The sequence below is a fragment of the Pipistrellus hanaki genome (assembly GCF_964339955.1).
Source record: "Pipistrellus hanaki genome assembly, chromosome: 5".
In the NCBI taxonomy this organism is placed as follows: Eukaryota; Metazoa; Chordata; class Mammalia; order Chiroptera; family Vespertilionidae; genus Pipistrellus; species Pipistrellus hanaki.
The window spans coordinates 34,576,342-34,594,892 of record NC_140507.1 but is presented as its reverse complement, the minus strand read 5'-3'; the positions used below and the strand labels follow the sequence as shown (position 1 = coordinate 34,594,892).

General features: G+C 53.5%; 3 protein-coding genes across 3 annotated transcripts; 2 read left to right on the top strand and 1 right to left on the bottom strand.

Annotated features, from left to right (window-relative positions):
- The first annotated feature begins 7,511 nt into the window (after window positions 1–7,511).
- MXD3 (MAX dimerization protein 3) lies at window positions 7,512–12,251 on the top strand. Its single transcript, XM_084886735.1, has 7 exons — window positions 7,512–7,768; window positions 7,911–8,017; window positions 8,297–8,402; window positions 9,036–9,065; window positions 9,194–9,308; window positions 11,529–11,712; window positions 11,784–12,251. The coding sequence occupies exons 1-7, from the start codon at window positions 7,734–7,736 to the stop codon at window positions 11,894–11,896; spliced, it is 690 nt and encodes a 229-aa protein (XP_084742861.1). The 5' UTR covers window positions 7,512–7,733; the 3' UTR covers window positions 11,897–12,251.
- A 249-nt stretch (window positions 12,252–12,500) lies between these two features.
- PRELID1 (PRELI domain containing 1) lies at window positions 12,501–15,820 on the bottom strand. The gene is made up of 5 exons (XM_084886736.1): window positions 15,534–15,820; window positions 14,760–14,985; window positions 13,436–13,549; window positions 13,246–13,324; window positions 12,501–13,020 (listed from the first exon to the last, which is right to left on the bottom strand). The coding sequence occupies exons 1-5, from the start codon at window positions 15,623–15,625 to the stop codon at window positions 12,872–12,874; spliced, it is 660 nt and encodes a 219-aa protein (XP_084742862.1). The 5' UTR covers window positions 15,626–15,820; the 3' UTR covers window positions 12,501–12,871.
- Window positions 15,821–15,888: 68 nt separating this feature from the next.
- RAB24 (RAB24, member RAS oncogene family) lies at window positions 15,889–17,988 on the top strand. The gene is made up of 8 exons (XM_084886738.1): window positions 15,889–16,301; window positions 16,380–16,448; window positions 16,652–16,730; window positions 16,838–16,905; window positions 16,983–17,082; window positions 17,288–17,338; window positions 17,475–17,537; window positions 17,643–17,988. Exons 1-8 carry the CDS (start codon window positions 16,185–16,187, stop codon window positions 17,705–17,707), a joined length of 612 nt encoding a protein of 203 aa, XP_084742864.1. The 5' UTR covers window positions 15,889–16,184; the 3' UTR covers window positions 17,708–17,988.
- Window positions 17,989–18,551: the final 563 nt, after the last annotated feature.

The window sequence follows — 18,551 nt, the reverse complement described above, 5'->3', positions numbered from 1 at the left end:
GGAGCAGGGGCCTGTGCCTGGAGCTGGGCTGAGGCCCCAGTGGGAGGCCTGGAACACTGGAGACCCCTCCCGACCACACGGTGGCGCCCGGGACACGAGCAGCGAGTTGTGCGCTGCCTGTGGCAGAAGAGGCCAAGCGTGGAGCCCGGCCTTCGTGTTCACCTCTGAGCTTCCCAGGGCAGACCCTCAAGGCAGGCCTCGGGAGCAGTTTGTGGCCCGGAGTGAGACCGACACGTGCTAAATAAAGTGAAATAACCACCCTGTGTGACTGTCCTGAAGGGCTTTTTGTTTTCTTCAAATACCTTCCAGATAGCCAGGCTCCCCAGCTCCCAGCCTCATCCCCCGGGCAGGTCTGTGCTCCCTGTCCCAGGGAGGCACAAAGCTTGTCCAGTGTCACCTGCAGAGTCAGGGTCAGGCGCTGTGTGTTCCTGTGCCACCTCTCATTTGCTCTGGCCTCTTGGGGAAAGTCTGGTGGGAGAATTTGAGGTAACGTGCAGAAGGTGTGACCTCAGCCTATGGAAACTCTAGGAGGCTCAGGGTGACGTAGAAGAGACTGGGCACAGGGGGACAGGCTGGGGCCGGCAGTGGTGTTCCCTTTGAGGTGTCTTGGGAAGAAAGTTAGCGAGAAGAAGTGCTGCCACCTGGCCGCTTTCATGGTTCTCTCCATCCAGGCTCTGGCTGCCTCTGCTGTCCAGTCCTGCCCCCGACCATCCGGCCCCCCCTGGAGCCGTGTGTCCTCGTCTAGTCCAGAGCCACTTTCAGTGTCTGCACTCAGTTCAATAACATTTGAGTCTCCATTTTAAAAGCAAGAGCGATCCTAAACAGCTGCAAGCAGGCTTCTTGTAATTAACAGTGTCAATTAGATTCTCATTGTAAAAAATAGGTAATAATAGTAGATACAGAGTAAGAACTTATTCCACATAGAACTGGAAGTCCTAGCCACACCGATCAGACAAGAAGAAAAAGCATCCAAACTGGGAAGGAGAATCTAATACTCGTTTGTAGTAGATGACAAGATATTGTACATAGAAAACACTAAAGACTCCACCAAAAAACTAGGTTAATAGATGAATTTGGCAGTGTAGCAGGATGCAAAATTAACACCCAAAAATCGATGGCATTTTTATACACCAATAATGAATTTTCAGAAAACAGACACTAAAGAAAATCCCATTTGCCACTGTAAGAAAAAAATTAAGACACTTAGTAATACACTTAAATAAGAGGTTAAAGACCTGTACTCAGAAAACTGTGGAAGAATATGCTGTGTTCATGGATTGGTAGAATTAACATCATTAAAATGTTCATACTATCCAAAGCAATCTATAGATTCAATGCAATCCCTATTAAAATACCAGCAATATATTACATAGATCTAGAACAAATACTCCAAAAATTTATATGGAACCAAAAAAGAATCTGAATAACTGCAGCAATCTTGAGAAAGAAGAACAAAGTTGGAGGGATCACAGCTATACTACAAAGCCACCCTAATCAAAATCCCCTGATACTGGCACAAGAACAGGCATATAGTTAAGTGGAATAGAACAGAGAACCCAGAAATCTACCCAAGCCATTATACTCAATATTTGACAAAGGAGGTAAGAGTATACAACGAAGTCAAGACAGTTTCTTCAATAAATGATGTTGGGATAATTGGATAGGTACATGCAAAAAAACTGAAACTAGACCACAAATACCATACACATAGCAATCTTCTGCATAGCAAAAGAAACCAATAAAATGAGAAAGGAGCCCGCTGTATGAGAGAATATATTTGGCAACGATGCATCTGATAAAGGATAATATCCAAAAATATATAAGGAACTCATACAATTTAAAAGGAAGACAATCCAATTAAATAATAGGCAAAGGATCTAAACAGACGCTTCTCCAAAGAAGACATACAGATGGCCAAGACACACATGAAAAAATGCTCAGTCACTGATCATCAGAGAGATGCAAATTAAAATGACAATGAGGCATTATTTCACACCCGTCAGAATGGCTACCATCAATACATCAACAAATGACAAGTTCTGGTGAGGATGTGGGGGAAAAAGGAACCCTAGTACACTGCTGGTGGGAATGCAGACTGGTGCAACCATTATGGAAAACTATGGTTTCCTCAAAAAAATATTAAATATGGAATGCCATTTGACTCAGTGATCCCACTTCTATGATACAAATATATCCTAAGAAACCGGAAACACCAATCAGAAATGATGTATGCACCCTTATGTTCATAGCAGCACAATTTATAATAGCTAAGATCTGGAAACAGCCCAAGTGCCCATCAATAAACAAGTGGATAGAAAAGCTGTAGCACATTTATACCATAGAATACTATGCATCAGTAAAAAGAAGAATCTCTTACCTTTTGATACAGCATGGAGGGACCTGAAAAATATCATGCTACGTGAAATAAGTCAGCCAGAAAAAGCCAAGTTCACATGATCTCATATGTGGAGTCTATAACAAAATAAACTGATGAACTAAGTGGATCCTGAGACATGGAAGCATGGAACAGTGTGTGGAATCTTAGAGGGAAGATGGGGGCGGGGGGGAGAGATGGGTGAGTGGGAGGTAATCAACCAAAGACCTTGTATGCATGTATGCATAACCCATAGACATAGACAATAGGGTGCTGAAGGCCTGGGGTGCAGGGTGGGGGTGGGCTGGAGGGAGTCAATGGGGGAAAAAAGAGAACATATGTAATACTTTCAACAATAAAGATTAAAAAACAAAAACAAGCCCTAACTGGTTTGGCTCAGTGGCTAGAGTGTCGGCCTGTGGACTAGAGGGTCCCAGGTTTGATTCCGGTTAAGGGCACATGCTCAGGATTGTGGACTCGGTCCCCAGTGGGGGGCGTGCAGGAGGCAGCCAATCAGTTATTCTCTCACATCATTATTGTTTCTCTCTCTCTCTTCCTCTCTGAAAGCAATAAAAAAATATTAAAACAAAACAAAAAAGCCACAAAAACTAGAAGGCAGCCTGGCCTGTGTGGCTTAGTGGTTGAGCATGACCTATGAACTAGAGGTTATGGTCTGACTCCCAGTCAGGGTACATGCCCAGTTCTGAGCTTGCTCCCCGGTGTGGACATGCAGTAGGAGCCATTCAGTGATTCTCTCTCAGCATTGATGTTTCTCTTTTCTCTCTCTTCCCCTCTCCCTTCTTCTCAGAAATCAATACAAAAATATTTTTTTAAAAATAAAAAATAAAGTAACCGCCAAAACCGGTTTGGCTCAGTGGATAGAGTGTCGGTCTGTGGACTGAAAGGTCCCGGGTTCGATTCCGGTCAAGAGCATGTATCTTGGTTGCGGGCACATCCCCAGTAGGGGGTGTGCAAGAGGCAGCTGATTGATGATTCTCTCTTATCGATGTTCCTAACTCTATCCCTCTCTCTTCCTCTCTGTAAAAAAATCAATAAAATATATTAAATAAATAAATAAAATGTCACTTGTTTAAAATAAATAAATAACCATTTAAAAGAGGTGCAGATAAGAAGCCAGTTGTGGATATAGAATGGGATGCTAATAAAAACTCAACCCAAAAGAAGTCAGAAAAGAAGGGAAAATAGGAAAAGGACAGCTGGCACAAAAGCAAAATAAAAAGCTGATAGACCTTAAACTCAACCATATCAAAATAATTTTATTAAATACAATCCAAAGACAGAGATTATCAGATCACGGAGGAGAAAAAAATAAGCTGTTTGTAAGGAAAAAAAAACACATGTCTATACGGACACTAGTAGGTTAAAAGCAAAAAGATGGGAAAAACATACCACAAGAACACTAATCAAAAGAATGTAGTAAGCCCTAGCTGGTTTGGCTCAGTGGATAGCGTCAGCCTGTGGACCAAAGGGTTCCAGGTTCAATTCTGGTCAAGGGCATGTACCTTGGTTAGGACTCATGCAGGAGGCAAACAATCAATGTGTCTCTCTTACATCAATATTTCTCTCTGTCTTTCCCTCTCTCTTCCACTCTCCCTAAAATTCAATGGAAAAATATCCTCAGGTGAGAATTAAAAAAGAAAAACTAACAAAACTACAATACATGAAAGTTTGTAGGATGCAGTTAAAGCAATGTGAAGAAAGAAGGAATAAAATAGGTTATCTACCCTTCCACTTTAAGAAGCTAGGAACAGCCGAAACCGGTTTGGCTCAGTGGATAGAGTGTCGGCCTGAGGACTGAAAGGTCCCAGGTTCGATTCCGGTCAAGGAGGCAGCTGGTCAATGATGCTCTCTCATTGATGTTTCTAACTCTCTATCCCTTTCTCTTCCTCTCTGTAAAAAAAAATCAATAAAATATATTTTAAAAAAAAAGAAAAAGAAAAGAAAACCTCCCCCTTTAAAAAAAAAAGAAGCAGCAGCAGCAGCTAGGAACAAAGGAGCAAATTAAATCCAAAACTGGTTCTTTGAAAATATTAAAAGAACACTTAGTAAGATTTAGTAAGACAGAGAGAGGAGAGACTACCTACATAAGGAATCAATAAGGGACATATTACAGCTCTTACAGAGACTTCTTCCTGGTGCCTCCACCTCCATCCCCAAGGTAACTGGGACTGGCAGCCACTTGTGAGACTTGGACTAGCCAGGCCCCATGGTCTAGTCACCTGCAATCTCCAGTGAGGGACTTCCTGGCCCCCAGACTCTGTTAATCATTGTGCTGTGCTGCCCCAGACAGCCTGGATGGCCTTCCAGTAGTGGCCACCACGTTGGGGTCTGCTGAATGCTACACCAACAGCCTCCTGTGGGCATGGAGACCCAGGCCAGCCAGCCCCCTCTCCTTTCTCAGCACTGGTGTTCTCGGTCACTTTGGTCAGTCAGGCAGAAGAGGCTGACCCTGAGGGACAGAGGAACACTGCTGTTTTCCAAAAGATGTCTTGTTGAGAGAAGTCTGGACACTTCCCAGAGGAAGTGACATCTAAGCTAAGCTGGTGGAAGCAGACAGATGGGCAAGGGCATGTGTCTTGGCTGACATAGGGGAGGAGGGGCACAGCTTAACTTCCCTGAGCACCAGGGAGTCAGTGGGGCTTTCGCTAAGGGCATGGCCTGGCTGGCTCCATCACCGAGGAACGCCGTCCTCTGGGAAGGGAGGAGGATGGAGTGCAGTGGGAGAACCTGGGGCAGGGAGCCCAGGGAAGGGGCTGGGTAGGGGCCCAGGGTTTGAGCCAGGCTCCAGATCCAATATTGCCCATTTCTGCCCTCCCCCCCACCACTACTCTCCCGCCGGGAAGTGGTGAAAGGCTTCTGGGGGGACATCCTGTCCAATGGGTGGGAGAGGACGGTGAGCCTGGGCTGAGGCTCCTGTAAGCTGCCCTCTTCAGGGGGTGTGCGCCCCCTTCTCCCTCCCCTCAGGGCACAGATGTAGGCTTTGCCCTTAGCGCCCAGAGGACACTAGTTCCAACAGAACCTGTACTGCCGTGCCCGCAGCATAGCCACAGCTGCTGAGGGCTGGCAAGGCCACGGGCTGGGGAGCCGGCAGGGCGGCCACAGGGCTGCGCCATCCGGGCCGGAGCTGTCGGACCTGTGGGCCCGGGACAGATGCTAAGCCAGGGCTGAGGGAGGAGGAGGACCGGAGGTCCTCTGCTCGGTCCCGAACCCGGAAGGTTCCAGCACTAGCACTTCCTCAGAGGGGCCCAGGGCATCTGCGGGCTCGGGGCGGGGGCTCCATCTCTCCCACCAGCCCTGCTCCCTGGGAGGTATTCCTTCCTGTCCCCCTGGCTTGTGGCCCTGGGAGGCCGGAGGCCAGGCTGTACTTAGCCTCCATATTGCTCCCTAGTTTGAACTCTACCCATGGCTCCTAGGAGGAGGCCCAGACGCCTCAGGGTGGTCACTCCAGCCCCAGGCAGCCCCTGTCTCCCTGCCACAACCTCCTGTGGGAGCATCGTCAGCTGTGGGAGTGTGCCCCTCTCCCCTCCTCTGCCAGGGACTCACTCCTTCAGAATCCCTCCCTTCTCCTGCCTCCGCACCAGGCCTTCTGCGTCCCAGATATTTGACCGGTGGGTTTGTGCCTGTGCTATGTGGGTACAGACCTTAATAAAAAAAAATTAGAAATTCATTTACAAACCTTGTGACTCCTTTTTTTCAGACATAACTAAGTGCAGGTGGGGATCTGGGGAACATCAGCCTGTTCTGAGCCCTGCCCATCTTTTCAGCGTCGGCCTGCACCTGTTCTTTGCGCTCTCTATGCTAGCCAGCCACAGTGGCTGCCTCAGTCAGCATGCATTGCTTTCAGCCTCAGGGCCTTTGCACCTGCTGTTCCTTTGTCTGGAATTCTCCTACTTCCTTCCTATACATAGATAACACCTATTCCTCCATTTCCCTAGAAAAGCCTTCTCTGACCTACCTGTTTAGGTCCAATGCTCCTTAAGACATGCCCTCTCACTGTGTCTTTCCCTGTGAGGACCTGTCAAAACTAACTCGTATGTGTCTGCTACGTCCATCTCTCTCCCCCTCGCCTGTGAGCTCTGCAAAGGCAGGAGCCCTGTCTGGTTTGGCCAATGATTCTGTTCTCTAGCCCCCAGCACAGTTCCTGGGGTCCAGTAAGTGCTCAGCAGATTTTTGGTGAGTGAAGGGATGGGCGAATGGCTTAGCTCCTGGCTGAGCCGGTCAAGTGATTTCTCTGGGAGTGACTCAGAGAAACTCCAAGGAACTGAGGACTGACTTCCAGGTGCTATGTGTTTACCCAGCACCACGTCTTTATAAAGAATCTGATTCCCCTTCTCTATTGCCGGTTCTCAGACTCCGCCCCCCACTGGCAGAAATGCCACACCTAAAACACCTGCTTTCATCTTCCTGCCTCCGCCCATAGCAGTCACTGTGCCCGCAGGGGTGGCCACACCTGCTGGTGAGGCAAGGAAGTCACCAGGGGCTCCGGAGGAGGAAGAGGGCGCCATCTGGTGGCCTGTGGTAGAAATAAGCAGCTCCTACCTACTGGGCACGGCAAAGGCGCGGGCTCTTCCTGCAACAACGCTGTCCCCGAGCTTACAGGAGGGAGGTCACAGAGCTGAGAGGCAGCGGTGACAGGAGACACCCAACCCCGTTGGCTCCAGAACGCAGGGCTCTCCGGCGAGGCTGTCCGCCTGGAAGCTGGGGTCCTGCTGACGTTTTGTAGCGGCAGCAGCTTCCCTGTCGGTGAGCGGGACAAGCTGGGAGGCTACTCCCATTCGTCACGACAGCAATCTGAAGCCCAGCAGGGCCCACGGAGGCAGGAGGCCGGCAGGCCCAGACACCGAGCCCGGAGCGGAGCGCAGAGCAGGGTCCCGGCTCCCGTCCTGGCGCCTGCGCACTGCGGCCGCGCTCCCCGCTCAGCCCCGCCCCGCCGCCCGGGTTTTCAAATTTGAAACCTGCTCCTTTTCCCGCCCGAAGGTGTGGACCAGCCGCGAGCGAGGGCGGGGCTGCGCGCAGCCAATGGGGCCTCGGAGGCTCCCAGGCCCCGCCCCGAAGGTGACGACAGCGAGCCGCCCGAGCCGCCCGGCCAATGGGCGAGGGCCCTCGCCGTGTCTCCGCGGCGCCCACGTGCAGCCGCTGGCCCGGGGCCTCCGGAGGCTCGGGGCTCCTGGAGCAGCAGCGCTCGCTCTGCCCGGCCCCGGCCGCCCGCACGTGCGGGGAACTGAGGCCCTGAGACGCCGAATAGCTAGTGCGGGGTCGCTGGGCAAAGCGGGCAGGAGACTCACCTCCCAGCCCGAGGGTTTGCCCAGGGGCAGACCTGGAGCTGGCGCCCCGATCGATGCCGCCGGTGTCCGGGGGGACGAGCGGCTCGCGGTGGGGGCGGGGGCGGGTCCTGGGGGGGCGGGCCCAGAGCGGGGCGTCCCGCGGGCGGGGCGTCGGGGGGCGGGGCGGGCGCCTGTGTTGGTTGCGCCGTGTCAGTTACATTGTAACAAAAGTGGTGCTGCCGCTCCTCCAGCCGCACTCCGGCCCGCCCGCCGCCAGCTGTCGCCGACATGGAATCTGTGGCCAGCAACATCCAGGTCCTGCTGCAGGCGGCCGAGTTCCTGGAACGCCGCGAGAGAGGTGAGGCAGGACCCGTGGCTGGACCCCAGGCTGCGACCTTGCTGACACGGGCCTGGGGTAGACTTGGCTCCCAACTTGAAGGATGCATGCATGGCTTCAATACAGTAGCCCCGGGTCACCCCATCTTAAAATGGAGGAGTCCTCGGGCTGGGGGTGGGAGGGAGGGGGGGTGTTGGGGACATGGTCCTGGCTCCAAAAGCCTGTTCCTGACCGTGCCATGCCAGGGGCGCCCGCTGGGACCAGCTCCAGCCTGACGCAGACGCGGGCTCTCTCTGGCAGAGGCTGAGCACGGATACGCGTTCCTGTTCCCGCACCGAAGTCCAGGCCCGGTCCACAGAAAGAGGAAGGGACCCCCCCAAGCTCTTGGCGCGCTGGACAGTGGGCGGTGAGGAGGGCGATGGCGATGGGGAGCGGGGGGGTGGCGCTGTCCCTCTTCGGGCCCCTCCTCAGCCCATTTCCTCCTTGTTGCTTGCGCCTTCCGGGCCAGGTACCCTTCTCTGGAGACATTCAAACCCCTCCTGCCATCTCCCCTTCCCCCAAACACACCCCTCTATCCACTCAAAGACTATTTCTTGAGCGCCCCTGATGTGAACAAGGCTTCCACTCACACTCCCATACTCCACCTATCACATCACTCCCTTTCCCCACAGGCTTGCTCCTTGTCTCTCCATCTCCACCCGTTACACAAGCTGTGCCCTCCAATTTGAGTGTCTTTCTCCACCACCTGCTTTGGGTGACCTGTGTTTCTGGCTCAGCTCAACTGTCACCTCTGTTTGCACTCCACAGCTACCTGGGCAGGCCTCTTTCAGCATTTGCCCCCTAGCCCCACCCCCAACCAGCTCCCCATGAGTCTCTGCCTCCACCTAGCAACTCAGGTGCCCGAGGCCAGCACAAGGTTGCCATACTGAGCTAGTCTGGGGCAGACATCTGCAGTGGATTTTGAGCCTCTGGGAGCCTGGGACTGAGGGTGTGGGCAGCAACTGATGGCCCCTCACCCCATCCTCTCTGGCATTGGCAGGTCTGTGCACAACGAGCTGGAGAAGCGCAGGTGAGTCCCAGCCATGCCCTGACAGCATTGGGCCTCAGGGACTGTCTCTCTCTGGCCTTCCCTCCCCTGTCAGCCCTCTAGCTATCAAGGCTGGGCTGGCACTGCCCTCCAGACCCCTTTCCCTGCAGGAGGGCCCAGCTGAAGCGGTGCCTGGAGCAGCTGAAGCAGCAGATGCCCCTGGGGGCTGACTGTGCCCGCTACACCACCCTGAGCCTTCTGCGCCGGGCCAGGATGCACATCCAGGTGAGGGGCTGCCTCTGCCCCCGGGAGCCAGGTTACCAGGGCGTGTGCAGAGGGTTAGCCGGGAAGGGCTTGGGTGGCACTGGGGAGAGGGGCCCATTGTGCTTTTAGCTTCCACATTTGTTAAATGGGAAGAAAAGCAAAAAGTAACTCAGGATTTATTGGGCAAATGATGTTAAGCTGTTCACTGTTGTTATTACAGCTATTACTACCTCTGTTTCAACTGTGAGGCTCCGGGCCAGGCACTTAACCGCTCTGGACTCCTTTCCTCCTCTGTATGGGGAGGCATGACGGTTGAAGATAATGTGATGGGTCATGTGTAAGGGTCTCTTAGACTGTAAGGGGTCTTGTCCACGCTCTTCCTCTCCCCATCCTTAAGGCCTCCTGTTCTGGGCAGTCTGTCCTGAAGCCACTTTGGGAGGTAGCTCCAGAGGCCAGGAAGACTTAAGGACTGAGGATGACAGTCAACATTTTCCCAGGGCTCTCGCTGCTGCCCCCTGGTGGACATGAGTAGTGAGTGCAGACTCAAAGCCCCAGGCAGCCCCAGAGAGGGGATTAGGAGTGGCCTTTGAAATAGTAGAGGCCTTTCTTGCCCTCTGGGTCCTTCAGAGGAAGAAATGGAGGTACAGCCGGGCTCAGCAGAGGCAGATTCAGGACTCCTGACTTGCATTCTTTCCTTCAAGTACTGAGCACCTGCTCTGCTAGGCCTTTCTAGGTACCCAGGCCATGGCAGACAGATATGCCGTGTAGTAAATAAATCAGAGTGGGACTGTCTGCCTGCACTCCCCTCATGGTGCCTGAGGAACACCCTCGCTGAACAGCAGGCCTGTTTCTCACTGGGGCTCGCCTGGCCTGGGTCTTAGAGGGATGGGGTGCCCCTTAAGTGCTGACTGGCAGGTGGGCAGGACCTGTGGATTGCTCTTTCCGTAAGCCCCATCACCTCGCCTTGTGCTCCCTGCTTCCTGTTCCGCTTCCGCCTTGCCTTAGGGTTTCTTTGCTGCACATAGATCTGTCCAGGTGCCTCTTCTGCTGACGACCTTCCAGGGCTCCTGACAGGAAAGTCTCAGTCCTTACTTCCTGTGAACTCAAGGCCCTTCACCACTCATCTGCTGCCACTGCCTGCTTTTGTAGTCTCATCTCTTCCCTGTTCCCCACCAAAAGCCGAATTCTTAAAAAAAAAAAAAAAAAAAAAAAAAAAAAAAAAATATATATATATATATATATATATATATATATATATATATATATATATATATTATTGACTTTTTTATAGAGAGGGAGAGGAATAGAGAGTTAGATTCATCAATGAGAAAGATCAGTAGATCAGCTGCCTCCTTCACATCCCCCACTGAGGATGTGCCTGCAACCAATGTACATGCTCTTAGCTGAAATCGAACCTGGGACCCTTGAATCTGAAGGCCAATGCTCTTATCCACTGAGCCAAACCAGCCAGGGCCAAAAGCCGAATTCTTGGTGCTCTTCCTGACCTCCCTCTGCCTGAGTGCTTCTCCTCCCCGATCTTCACCTCGGCAGCTGCTACTCATCCTTCCGCACCCAGCCCGTGTCCCTTCCCGTGCTTTCCTTCTTGTTGACTGCAGGCTCCTACCCACAGAGCTCTGGTGGGGTGGTGAGGGAGGGGGGACAGATTAATGATGAAAAAACCTTAGGGTTCCTAGGAGGGTCTTGACTAGGAGTTACAAACTGGTAGCCATTGTTTAGTCTATAGTTTTCTAAAAGTTTAGCTACGTGGCAGCACTTAAGAGGACATTTGACATGAAAAATCTGACTTTCCAGCTTTTCTTAAAGACACCGAGAGATTGGACCACACGGGGCCTCTTTCCATGAGGTGGCTGCCTCCTTCAGCTGGAGTTCACACTTGCCATCATGTCATAGCCCCTGCCACACCTCATCTGTTGCTTGATACCAGCACTCATCACTCCACATCACCTATCTAGGCCTCACCTGACTAAACCCTGAAGGTCTTTTGAGATTGTTGCCCTCCCTCCCTTGCCCAGCTAGACAGAACTCACGGGCCATTTACATGGGGCAGAAGGGCCTGATTCCCCGGAGGATGTGGAGGTAACCCTGTGGAGCTCAGATTTAGAGAGCCCCTGTCTGGAACAGGCAGTCACCAAGTAGCCATGGCCTGCTGCTGAGTTAGGCTGGTTGAGGCCCAGGCCCCAGGCAGCTGACCCCAGCCCTTTGCTCCTCTGGAATCCGCAGAAGCTGGAGGAGCAGGAGCAGCGGGCCCAGAGGCTCAAGGAGCAGCTGCGCAGCAAGCAGCAGAGCCTGCGGCAGCAGCTGGAGCAGCTCCGGGCGCCGGCGGGGGCTGGCGAACGGGAGCGGCTGCGGGCTGACAGCCTGGACTCCTCAGGCCTCTCCTCTGAGCGGTTTGACTCAGACCAAGGTGAGTGCCCTGAAGCGGGGGGTGGGTGGGCCAGTGGGCCAGGTCTCCTGACTGGACCTCTCCCTGCGCAGAGGAGCTGGAGGTGGACGTGGAGAGCGTGGTGTTCGGGGGTGAGGCCGAGCTGCTGCGGGGCTTCAGTGCCGGCCAGGAGCACAGCTACTCACACAGCGGCGCCTGGCTATGACCCTCGCCACCCCAGAGCGAGCCTCTGCCCTCCCCAGGCCTCAGGGGCTGCTCAGGCGCCTCCTGTTGGAATGGACTCAAAGGACCTCGGCGCGGGAGCAGGCGCTCCTCCGGCCCCTCTGCTGGCTGCTGCAGCGCCTCCGAGGGGAGAGGGAGGGGGCCTGGCCTCCCCAGCCCAGCACGACAGGCAGCTTAGGCCTGGGCCACCGTCCAGGCATTTTTGTAGCATTTCGTTCCGCTGTCCTCACAGGGACAGGAAGCCCCTTGGGCCCACCTCCACCTTTCTTCCTAGACAAGGCCTCCTGGCCTTTGCCCCACAGATACTGTACAGTGTTTTCATTAAAAGGCTTTCATCATTTCCTGCCCGTGGTCTTGCCTGATGAAAATGGGGAAACTCCAGCCACAAAATGGAAAAGGAAATGAGATCAGTTGCTACACGAACACGGCTGACTGTGTGCAGGGCCCCTTTAACCCTCACAGCTAAGCTCTTTCCCCACTTTGCGTGGGTCTGAGGCCAAGTGACAGGACTTGCCTGAGGCCCCAAACCAAGATACAGTGGAGTCAAGATTTGAACCAAAGCTTTCTGACTCTACAGCTGGGGCTGATTGAATTCAACAAACATTTATTGAGTGTCTATTATGAGCTAGATATTGTTCCAGATACTTGGGACACAGCAGAGAAAAAGGTCCCTGCCCTCGTGGAGCTTACAGTCTAGTGTTTAAGACCACCTTGCCTGCATGCTGTCTGTGACCCTGGGCAAATCCCTCCTCAGCTGTCCAATGCCGGCAGCAGCAGGCCTGGCCCAGACATGGACAGCATGTCTGATACATTGCAGATGCCAAACGGATACCACCTCCAACCCACTACCCAGAGAGTAGCTCAGGCTGGAAGTTGACTTTTAATAATAAAATACAGGGGAAGGGCAGAGGGGGTGCAGCAGGTGGGGTGGGGTGCTGCCGCACAGGGTCTGGGCTGGCTACACAAACTGCTGCTGCTGCTGCTTCTTGGTGGCTGCCTTGCTGGCGAGGTCCTTGGCCTTCTCTGTAGCTGCCAGTGCAGTCTCCTTTGCCTTCTCCTTCGCCTTCTCCTTGGCTGTCTCAACTAGGGTTTTGGAAGGAGCCTCACCTGCAGCAAAGGGCAGGAGGCTGGCTTGAGAGGATGCCAAGAAGACCCACCTAATTGCTCCCAACAGCATTCACTTCCTGCAAGCCAGGCCCCATCAGAAAGGGGGTATTTCCCCAGGAAGAGATGAGGAATCCCAGGCCTAGAGAGGAGCAGTGAAAGCCCCAGGTTCCACACCAGTCAGGGCAGCTAGGACCTGACCCCGGCCTGTGCCTGGGAGGTTCTCACCTTGCAGCTTGGCCAAGACGTATTCAAAACCCTTCATTGACTTGGTCACATTGCTTTTGAACCGGGCGAGACCAAATTCCTGGCAAAAGATGAGAAGGGGAAGAATTCTGAGCTGCCCACGGACCCCCAGCCCAGTCTATGTCAGATGCTCTGGGCCTCAGAGCCCTAGCACTCCCACGGTGCTGCTCACCTGGACGGCTCTGGAGACGCCAAATAAGCTAGAGGAGACCCAAGCTTCCCGGTGGATTTCGGTCCAGCCGCTGTTATCAGAGTTCACACAGTAAACACATCGTTCCTCCACCACCTGTGCAGGGAGTCAGGCCAACCTCAATTGTGTGGGATTCTTTCGATTTGCTCACTTCACATAAATTTGATCTCCTGCCTCTTTTCACGAGGTAGAGCAATAAAATGAAAATCCATTCCTTTCCCTGAATGCACCCCAAGCTGCATTTACAGAAGAACAAGAACATTAAGGTCATTTTGCTCTCTACAGCCTTTCCTCTGACCCTTTAAACTAGAAGGCACATGGGATAGCAGAGGGCCTTCCAGCTCATCCTGGCCCTGGATTTGGTTTCGTAGCTTTGCCTGGTCATGAGTAGAGTTTTTAGCCTGTTTTCCACCTGTTGCAGCTCTTGAGCTCGCTGGAAGTCCAAATAAAAATGGAAATCTGACAATTGTCACAGCTCTCATCAGAGAGGAAAAAGTAGATTGGTACTTCCAACAGAAACCTTCAAAGACCTATCTCATGGCTGGGCTCAAAGACGTTTCTCACAGCAGGACCACTATCTTGGTAACATAGAAAACGGGCAGTACCCTGGGGCAGTGTATTCAGTTGGCAGCTCATTCTGTGACCTGGTAGGACACTTGCCCTCTTTGAACCTAACTTTTCTCTTTGCACAAGAGAGTAATAACCACCCTCCCCGACCCCCTGGTTATTTTGAAGATTAAGTGAGAAAGAGAATGAAAGTTTTCTGAACGCTTCAGGATATTCACACTTGAGAAGATATTGTAGAGTGTTCCTTAAACCAGCAGTCACCAACCGATGGTTCATGTTTAGCCAAGAAGGTTGGTAACTGCTGCCTCATATAATCCAAATATTTTCAAGTTTGTGTGTGTGTGTGTGTGTGTGTGTGTTTTAATTAAATTTACTGTGGTGACATTGGTTAACATGAACATTCAGGTTTCAGGTGTGGGTTTCTAGGTTATAAGATCTTTATATTGCACCTTGTGCCCATCACCCATCAAGTTTTAAAGACAAGAAGAGATCAAAGGTATATAGAACCTCTGTTCCCTAAACTCTTAGGCAGAAATTCATTATGTAAAACAAATAGGAGTGTTGCTCCTTTAGACCACATGGGGTATGGGGCCCAGATCCTCTCCCTTCTGAGGCACACCAAGGCACCCTCATGGATCGATGGATTCCTGTTTGAAAACCACTGCCTCCCTCCCTCCCCATCACTGGCTCCTAGCCATACCTATCTGAAGCTCTGTCTGAGGGACCAAGGGAGGCTCACCATCAGCCGAGCGTGGTTGATGTTCCAGGTGAAGGTGGTCATGGTCTGGTTCTGTGGGTCCACAATGGAATCCTCCAGGATGTACACTGAGTGAGCAACATTGGCAGGAAATAGTCGCTCAGCCCAGCGGGGCATCCTGTTGGTCTTGGTCAGGAGTCTCCGGGACAGGAGCTTCTGGTCAGGGGTCACCTCCCGGTGCACTATGTCTTCCGTCAAGACATGTTTGCTGCAGGTGTCAGAATGAAGGTGACCCTCAGGAGCCTGCCCCTGAGGGACTGCCTGTTGGGGTTCCCACCTCTAGCCTCCTGGCCCAGAATGGCCAGGCCTTCCCTCAAAGTTGCAGTGATGTGTGTTGTGGCTCATTCCCTTGAACCTACCCCAGGGCAAATTCCAACTCCCGCCCTCTCGCTGACCTGGATTCCTGGACTTTCCAGCATGGCTGGTCTTCATGATTTATTGCACCGCTGGAGAGGGCCACGGGCAAAGGAGGAGAGCGTCTGGAATTCCAACCCCAGGATCCCTCCCAATTCCTGTGCCGCCGCCTCTTCCTGTCTCGCCACCCCGGAGAACCTTGGACTAGGGCCTCAGGAAAACCACCGCCCAGGTTCACCCTCTTGCAGGCCTGGCCACTTCCTCCATTGGGTCCTCTGGCCCTCCAGGCGGCCACGGTTGCGGCAATCCCCGACCCTGGACTCGAAGATGAGTCCTCTCCGGTCCCACATTTCGATCACCAAACAGCGAGGGGGTGGGGTGGCTCCTCCCGCGGCCACGTACCTATAGGGATTCGGGTACCGCTGCCAGAAGGCAGCGAACACTTGGTCCCAGGAACTCCGGAGCACGCTGTGGCCCAGAAAATACTTCACCATTGTCCCGGCGGGGCGGGGTCAGGGCCGAGCAGCATCAGGGGCGCGCAGCCCGGGGGGCACGCGGAGGCCAGGCCCGGGCTCGGCGCACGCCCGCCGGCCAGGCACCAGCTCAGTCACCGCCCCACTGCACCCCAACTGCAGCCGCCGCCATGAGGAGTTGTCGGGCCGCCCGCCACTTCCGGCGCAGGCTCGCTGCACCCACCACTTCCGGCGCCGGAGCACGTGACCCTCGGTCCCGCCCCTCCTGCCCACTCCCCCAGCGGGACCCGCGTCGGTGCGAGCGGGACCGGGGCTGGAGCGGCCCCCGAGCGCGGTGGGGAGTCCGTCCGTCCGAGCCGGGCGGCGGAGCGCGGCGCCGTTGAGGGCGCTGCCCCACACGCTCCCGGGGCGCTTGGGAGGATCGGCGCCCGGGCCGCGGAGCGGGGGCAGGCGGGCGCTGCCGGAACGCGAGCCCGACGCCGCGTCTGGAGCGGTAGTGACTGGGGCTTGGGCGCCGCCGGTCCGGGGTTGCCTCGCACGGGGCCCAGGCCCCTGTCGCGGGCGAGGCGGCCCCGAGAGCATGAGCGGGCAGCGCGTGGACCTCAAGGTGGTTATGCTGGGCAAGGAGTACGTGGGTAAGACGAGCCTGGTAGAGCGATACGTGCACGACCGCTTCCTGGTGGGGCCCTATCAGAACGTGAGTGCGCCCCGCGGGCCCGGCGCGGGTGGGAGGTAGCCCGCTCCCGCGATCCTCATCGCTTCCCCCTGGTTGCAGACCATCGGAGCCGCCTTCGTGGCCAAGGTGATGTCTGTCGGAGACCGGACAGTGACTTTGGGCATTTGGGTAAGTCCCTTGGGCAGGCAGCCCTGGGAATGTCTATTGAGGCTTAGTCCTGCCTATTCGTGTCTGATTGTGGCCTTGTAGAGGCAATTTCTCTTCTCTAGACCCCGGTTTAAAAATGGGGGTCTGGAGGACGTATTAATTTCCAGTCTTGGGGAGAAACTCAGTAACTCAGGCCAACGATGAGCTTCCCCTCTGCCCTTCAGGACACAGCAGGCTCTGAGCGCTACGAGGCTATGAGCCGAATCTACTATCGAGGTGCCAAGGCTGCCATCGTCTGCTATGGTAAGGGAGGTTCTCATCTGCTCCTCGAACAAGAAGGGGTGGGTGCCAGGCTGGCCTTACCGACTAGCCCCCGACCTTTGGTTGTTTCCTTCCTGCTCTAAACCAAGACCTCACAGACAGCAGCAGCTTTGAGCGGGCAAAGTTCTGGGTGAAGGAACTGCAAAACCTAGAGGAGGTAGGTGGTCAGACCTTCCCAGAGAACCAGAGGCTGGTGGTCTGTATGGATTACCCAGACCTTGTCTTCTGCTTCAGGGCTGTCAGATCTACCTGTGTGGCACCAAGAGTGACCTGCTGGAGGAGGACAGGCGGCGTCGACGTGTGGACTTCCACGATGTCCAGGACTATGCAGACAGTAGTTGCTTTTCAGTTGTTGGAGGCGGGGGGAGGGAAGTGGCAGTTTGGGTGGGTCACAGAAAATAGGGACTGTTTGGCTACCATGACAAGATCGTCTGGGAAAGCTTTCAGGCTTCGCTGAACCTGTGGGGTGCATAAGACTTCCCCTTTGTCTGTGTCCACCTGATTCTCAGATATGAAGCTTTAGTCGCTTTTCTTTACAGATATCAAAGCTCAGCTCTTTGAAACATCCAGCAAGACAGGCCAGAGTGTGGGTGAGTGCTGTCCTGGGCCTCACAGCAGGAACAGGCGGGGGCACCAGAGGAAGCAGAGAGCCTAGAGGGCTGTGTCACTGGGTGATCCCAGGGCTCCTGGCATTGGGCCTCCACTGATGGCCTTTTTTCCTGCCAGACGAGCTCTTCCAGAAAGTGGCAGAGGATTACGTCAGCGTGGCCGCCTTCCAGGTGATGACAGGTGTGTACTTCCCTAGTCTCTGGAGACTTCCTCTAGACCCCTTTCACGTGTGTTACCTGATCCCCCAACAGAATGGTGCTGAGCTGCCACCTCTCTTTTTAACAGAGGACAAGGGCGTGGACCTGGGCCAGAAGGCAAATCCCTACTTCTACAGCTGTTGTCATCACTGAATCACCACTTATTTGGCCTGGGGAATTAAAGGAATTCCCCAAGGGACTGGACCTAGTTCTTGTCTGGGCTTGGTCAAACATGTAAGCTACCCCAAGTCTCCATGGCAGCAGAAGTGGCGTCTGTCTGAGCTGGCCCATGGAACGTGCAGCATTGGGCTGACTGATGGTCATCAGGCGGGTAAAGGCTCATTTGGACTCCAGGCTTCTTCCCTGGACAGCACTGTGTCTGCAGATTACTTAAGTGGCTTCTGATTTGTAAATAAAAATCAATGCACTGTGAATCACACTCAGCCCCTTTCTTAGGCCTCACTTCTAATATTATGACTCCTCCCAGCCCTAATTTTCTTTTGGAAACCAAGTTAACTAAAGCCCAAGGTTGCAGCTGAGATAATGGAGAAACAAGAGCCTTTTCCTACACTTTAGGATTGGGAAAGCGCGAAACTCACAATCCTTCTTGGTGCTGAGAAGAGCAAAGCAAGAACTAAGTGCTGTCCAGAGATCAAAGGATTAAGCACTTCCTCCTCTGGCTGGTTCTACCGCACCTGTCACATCATACCTTTGGCTCATGTCCTCAGCTTCCCATCAGCACCCTACAATGTGGTTTAATGGTAGAAATATCATAGGTTACTGCAACACACAAAATTCTTTCGGGTGGGTATCTAATTCAGATAGTTAGAAAAGGGACTTAAACTCAGCCTGAATGTATCTGTAAAATGAGGTAACCACTGACCAGTTCAGGACTGTGAAGATCATAAAAGAAACGTAACTTTGACTAAATGCTCATCTCCCATGAAGGGCTTTTTGCTGAAGGAACAGGAAATTCAAGACTAGGTCAGAAGGGGAG

Coding starts and splice junctions, on each gene's coding strand:
- MXD3 (XM_084886735.1), top strand. CDS start 7,734: ATGCCGCCGGTGTCCGGGGGGACGAGCGGCTCGCG. Junction 8,403..9,035: donor GGCGCGCTGGACAGTGGGCG/GTGAGGAGGGCG, acceptor TGGCATTGGCAG/GTCTGTGCACAACGAGCTGG. Junction 9,309..11,528: donor GGGCCAGGATGCACATCCAG/GTGAGGGGCTGC, acceptor TGGAATCCGCAG/AAGCTGGAGGAGCAGGAGCA.
- PRELID1 (XM_084886736.1), bottom strand. CDS start 15,625: ATGGTGAAGTATTTTCTGGGCCACAGCGTGCTCCGGAGTTCCTGGGAC. Junction 14,986..15,533: donor CGGTACCCGAATCCCTATAG/GTACGTGGCCGC, acceptor TGACACCTGCAG/CAAACATGTCTTGACGGAAG. Junction 13,021..13,245: donor CGTCTTGGCCAAGCTGCAAG/GTGAGAACCTCC, acceptor CCTTTGCTGCAG/GTGAGGCTCCTTCCAAAACC.
- RAB24 (XM_084886738.1), top strand. CDS start 16,185: ATGAGCGGGCAGCGCGTGGACCTCAAGGTGGTTATGCTGGGCAAGGAG. Junction 16,302..16,379: donor TGGTGGGGCCCTATCAGAAC/GTGAGTGCGCCC, acceptor CCCTGGTTGCAG/ACCATCGGAGCCGCCTTCGT. Junction 16,731..16,837: donor GGCTGCCATCGTCTGCTATG/GTAAGGGAGGTT, acceptor CTCTAAACCAAG/ACCTCACAGACAGCAGCAGC.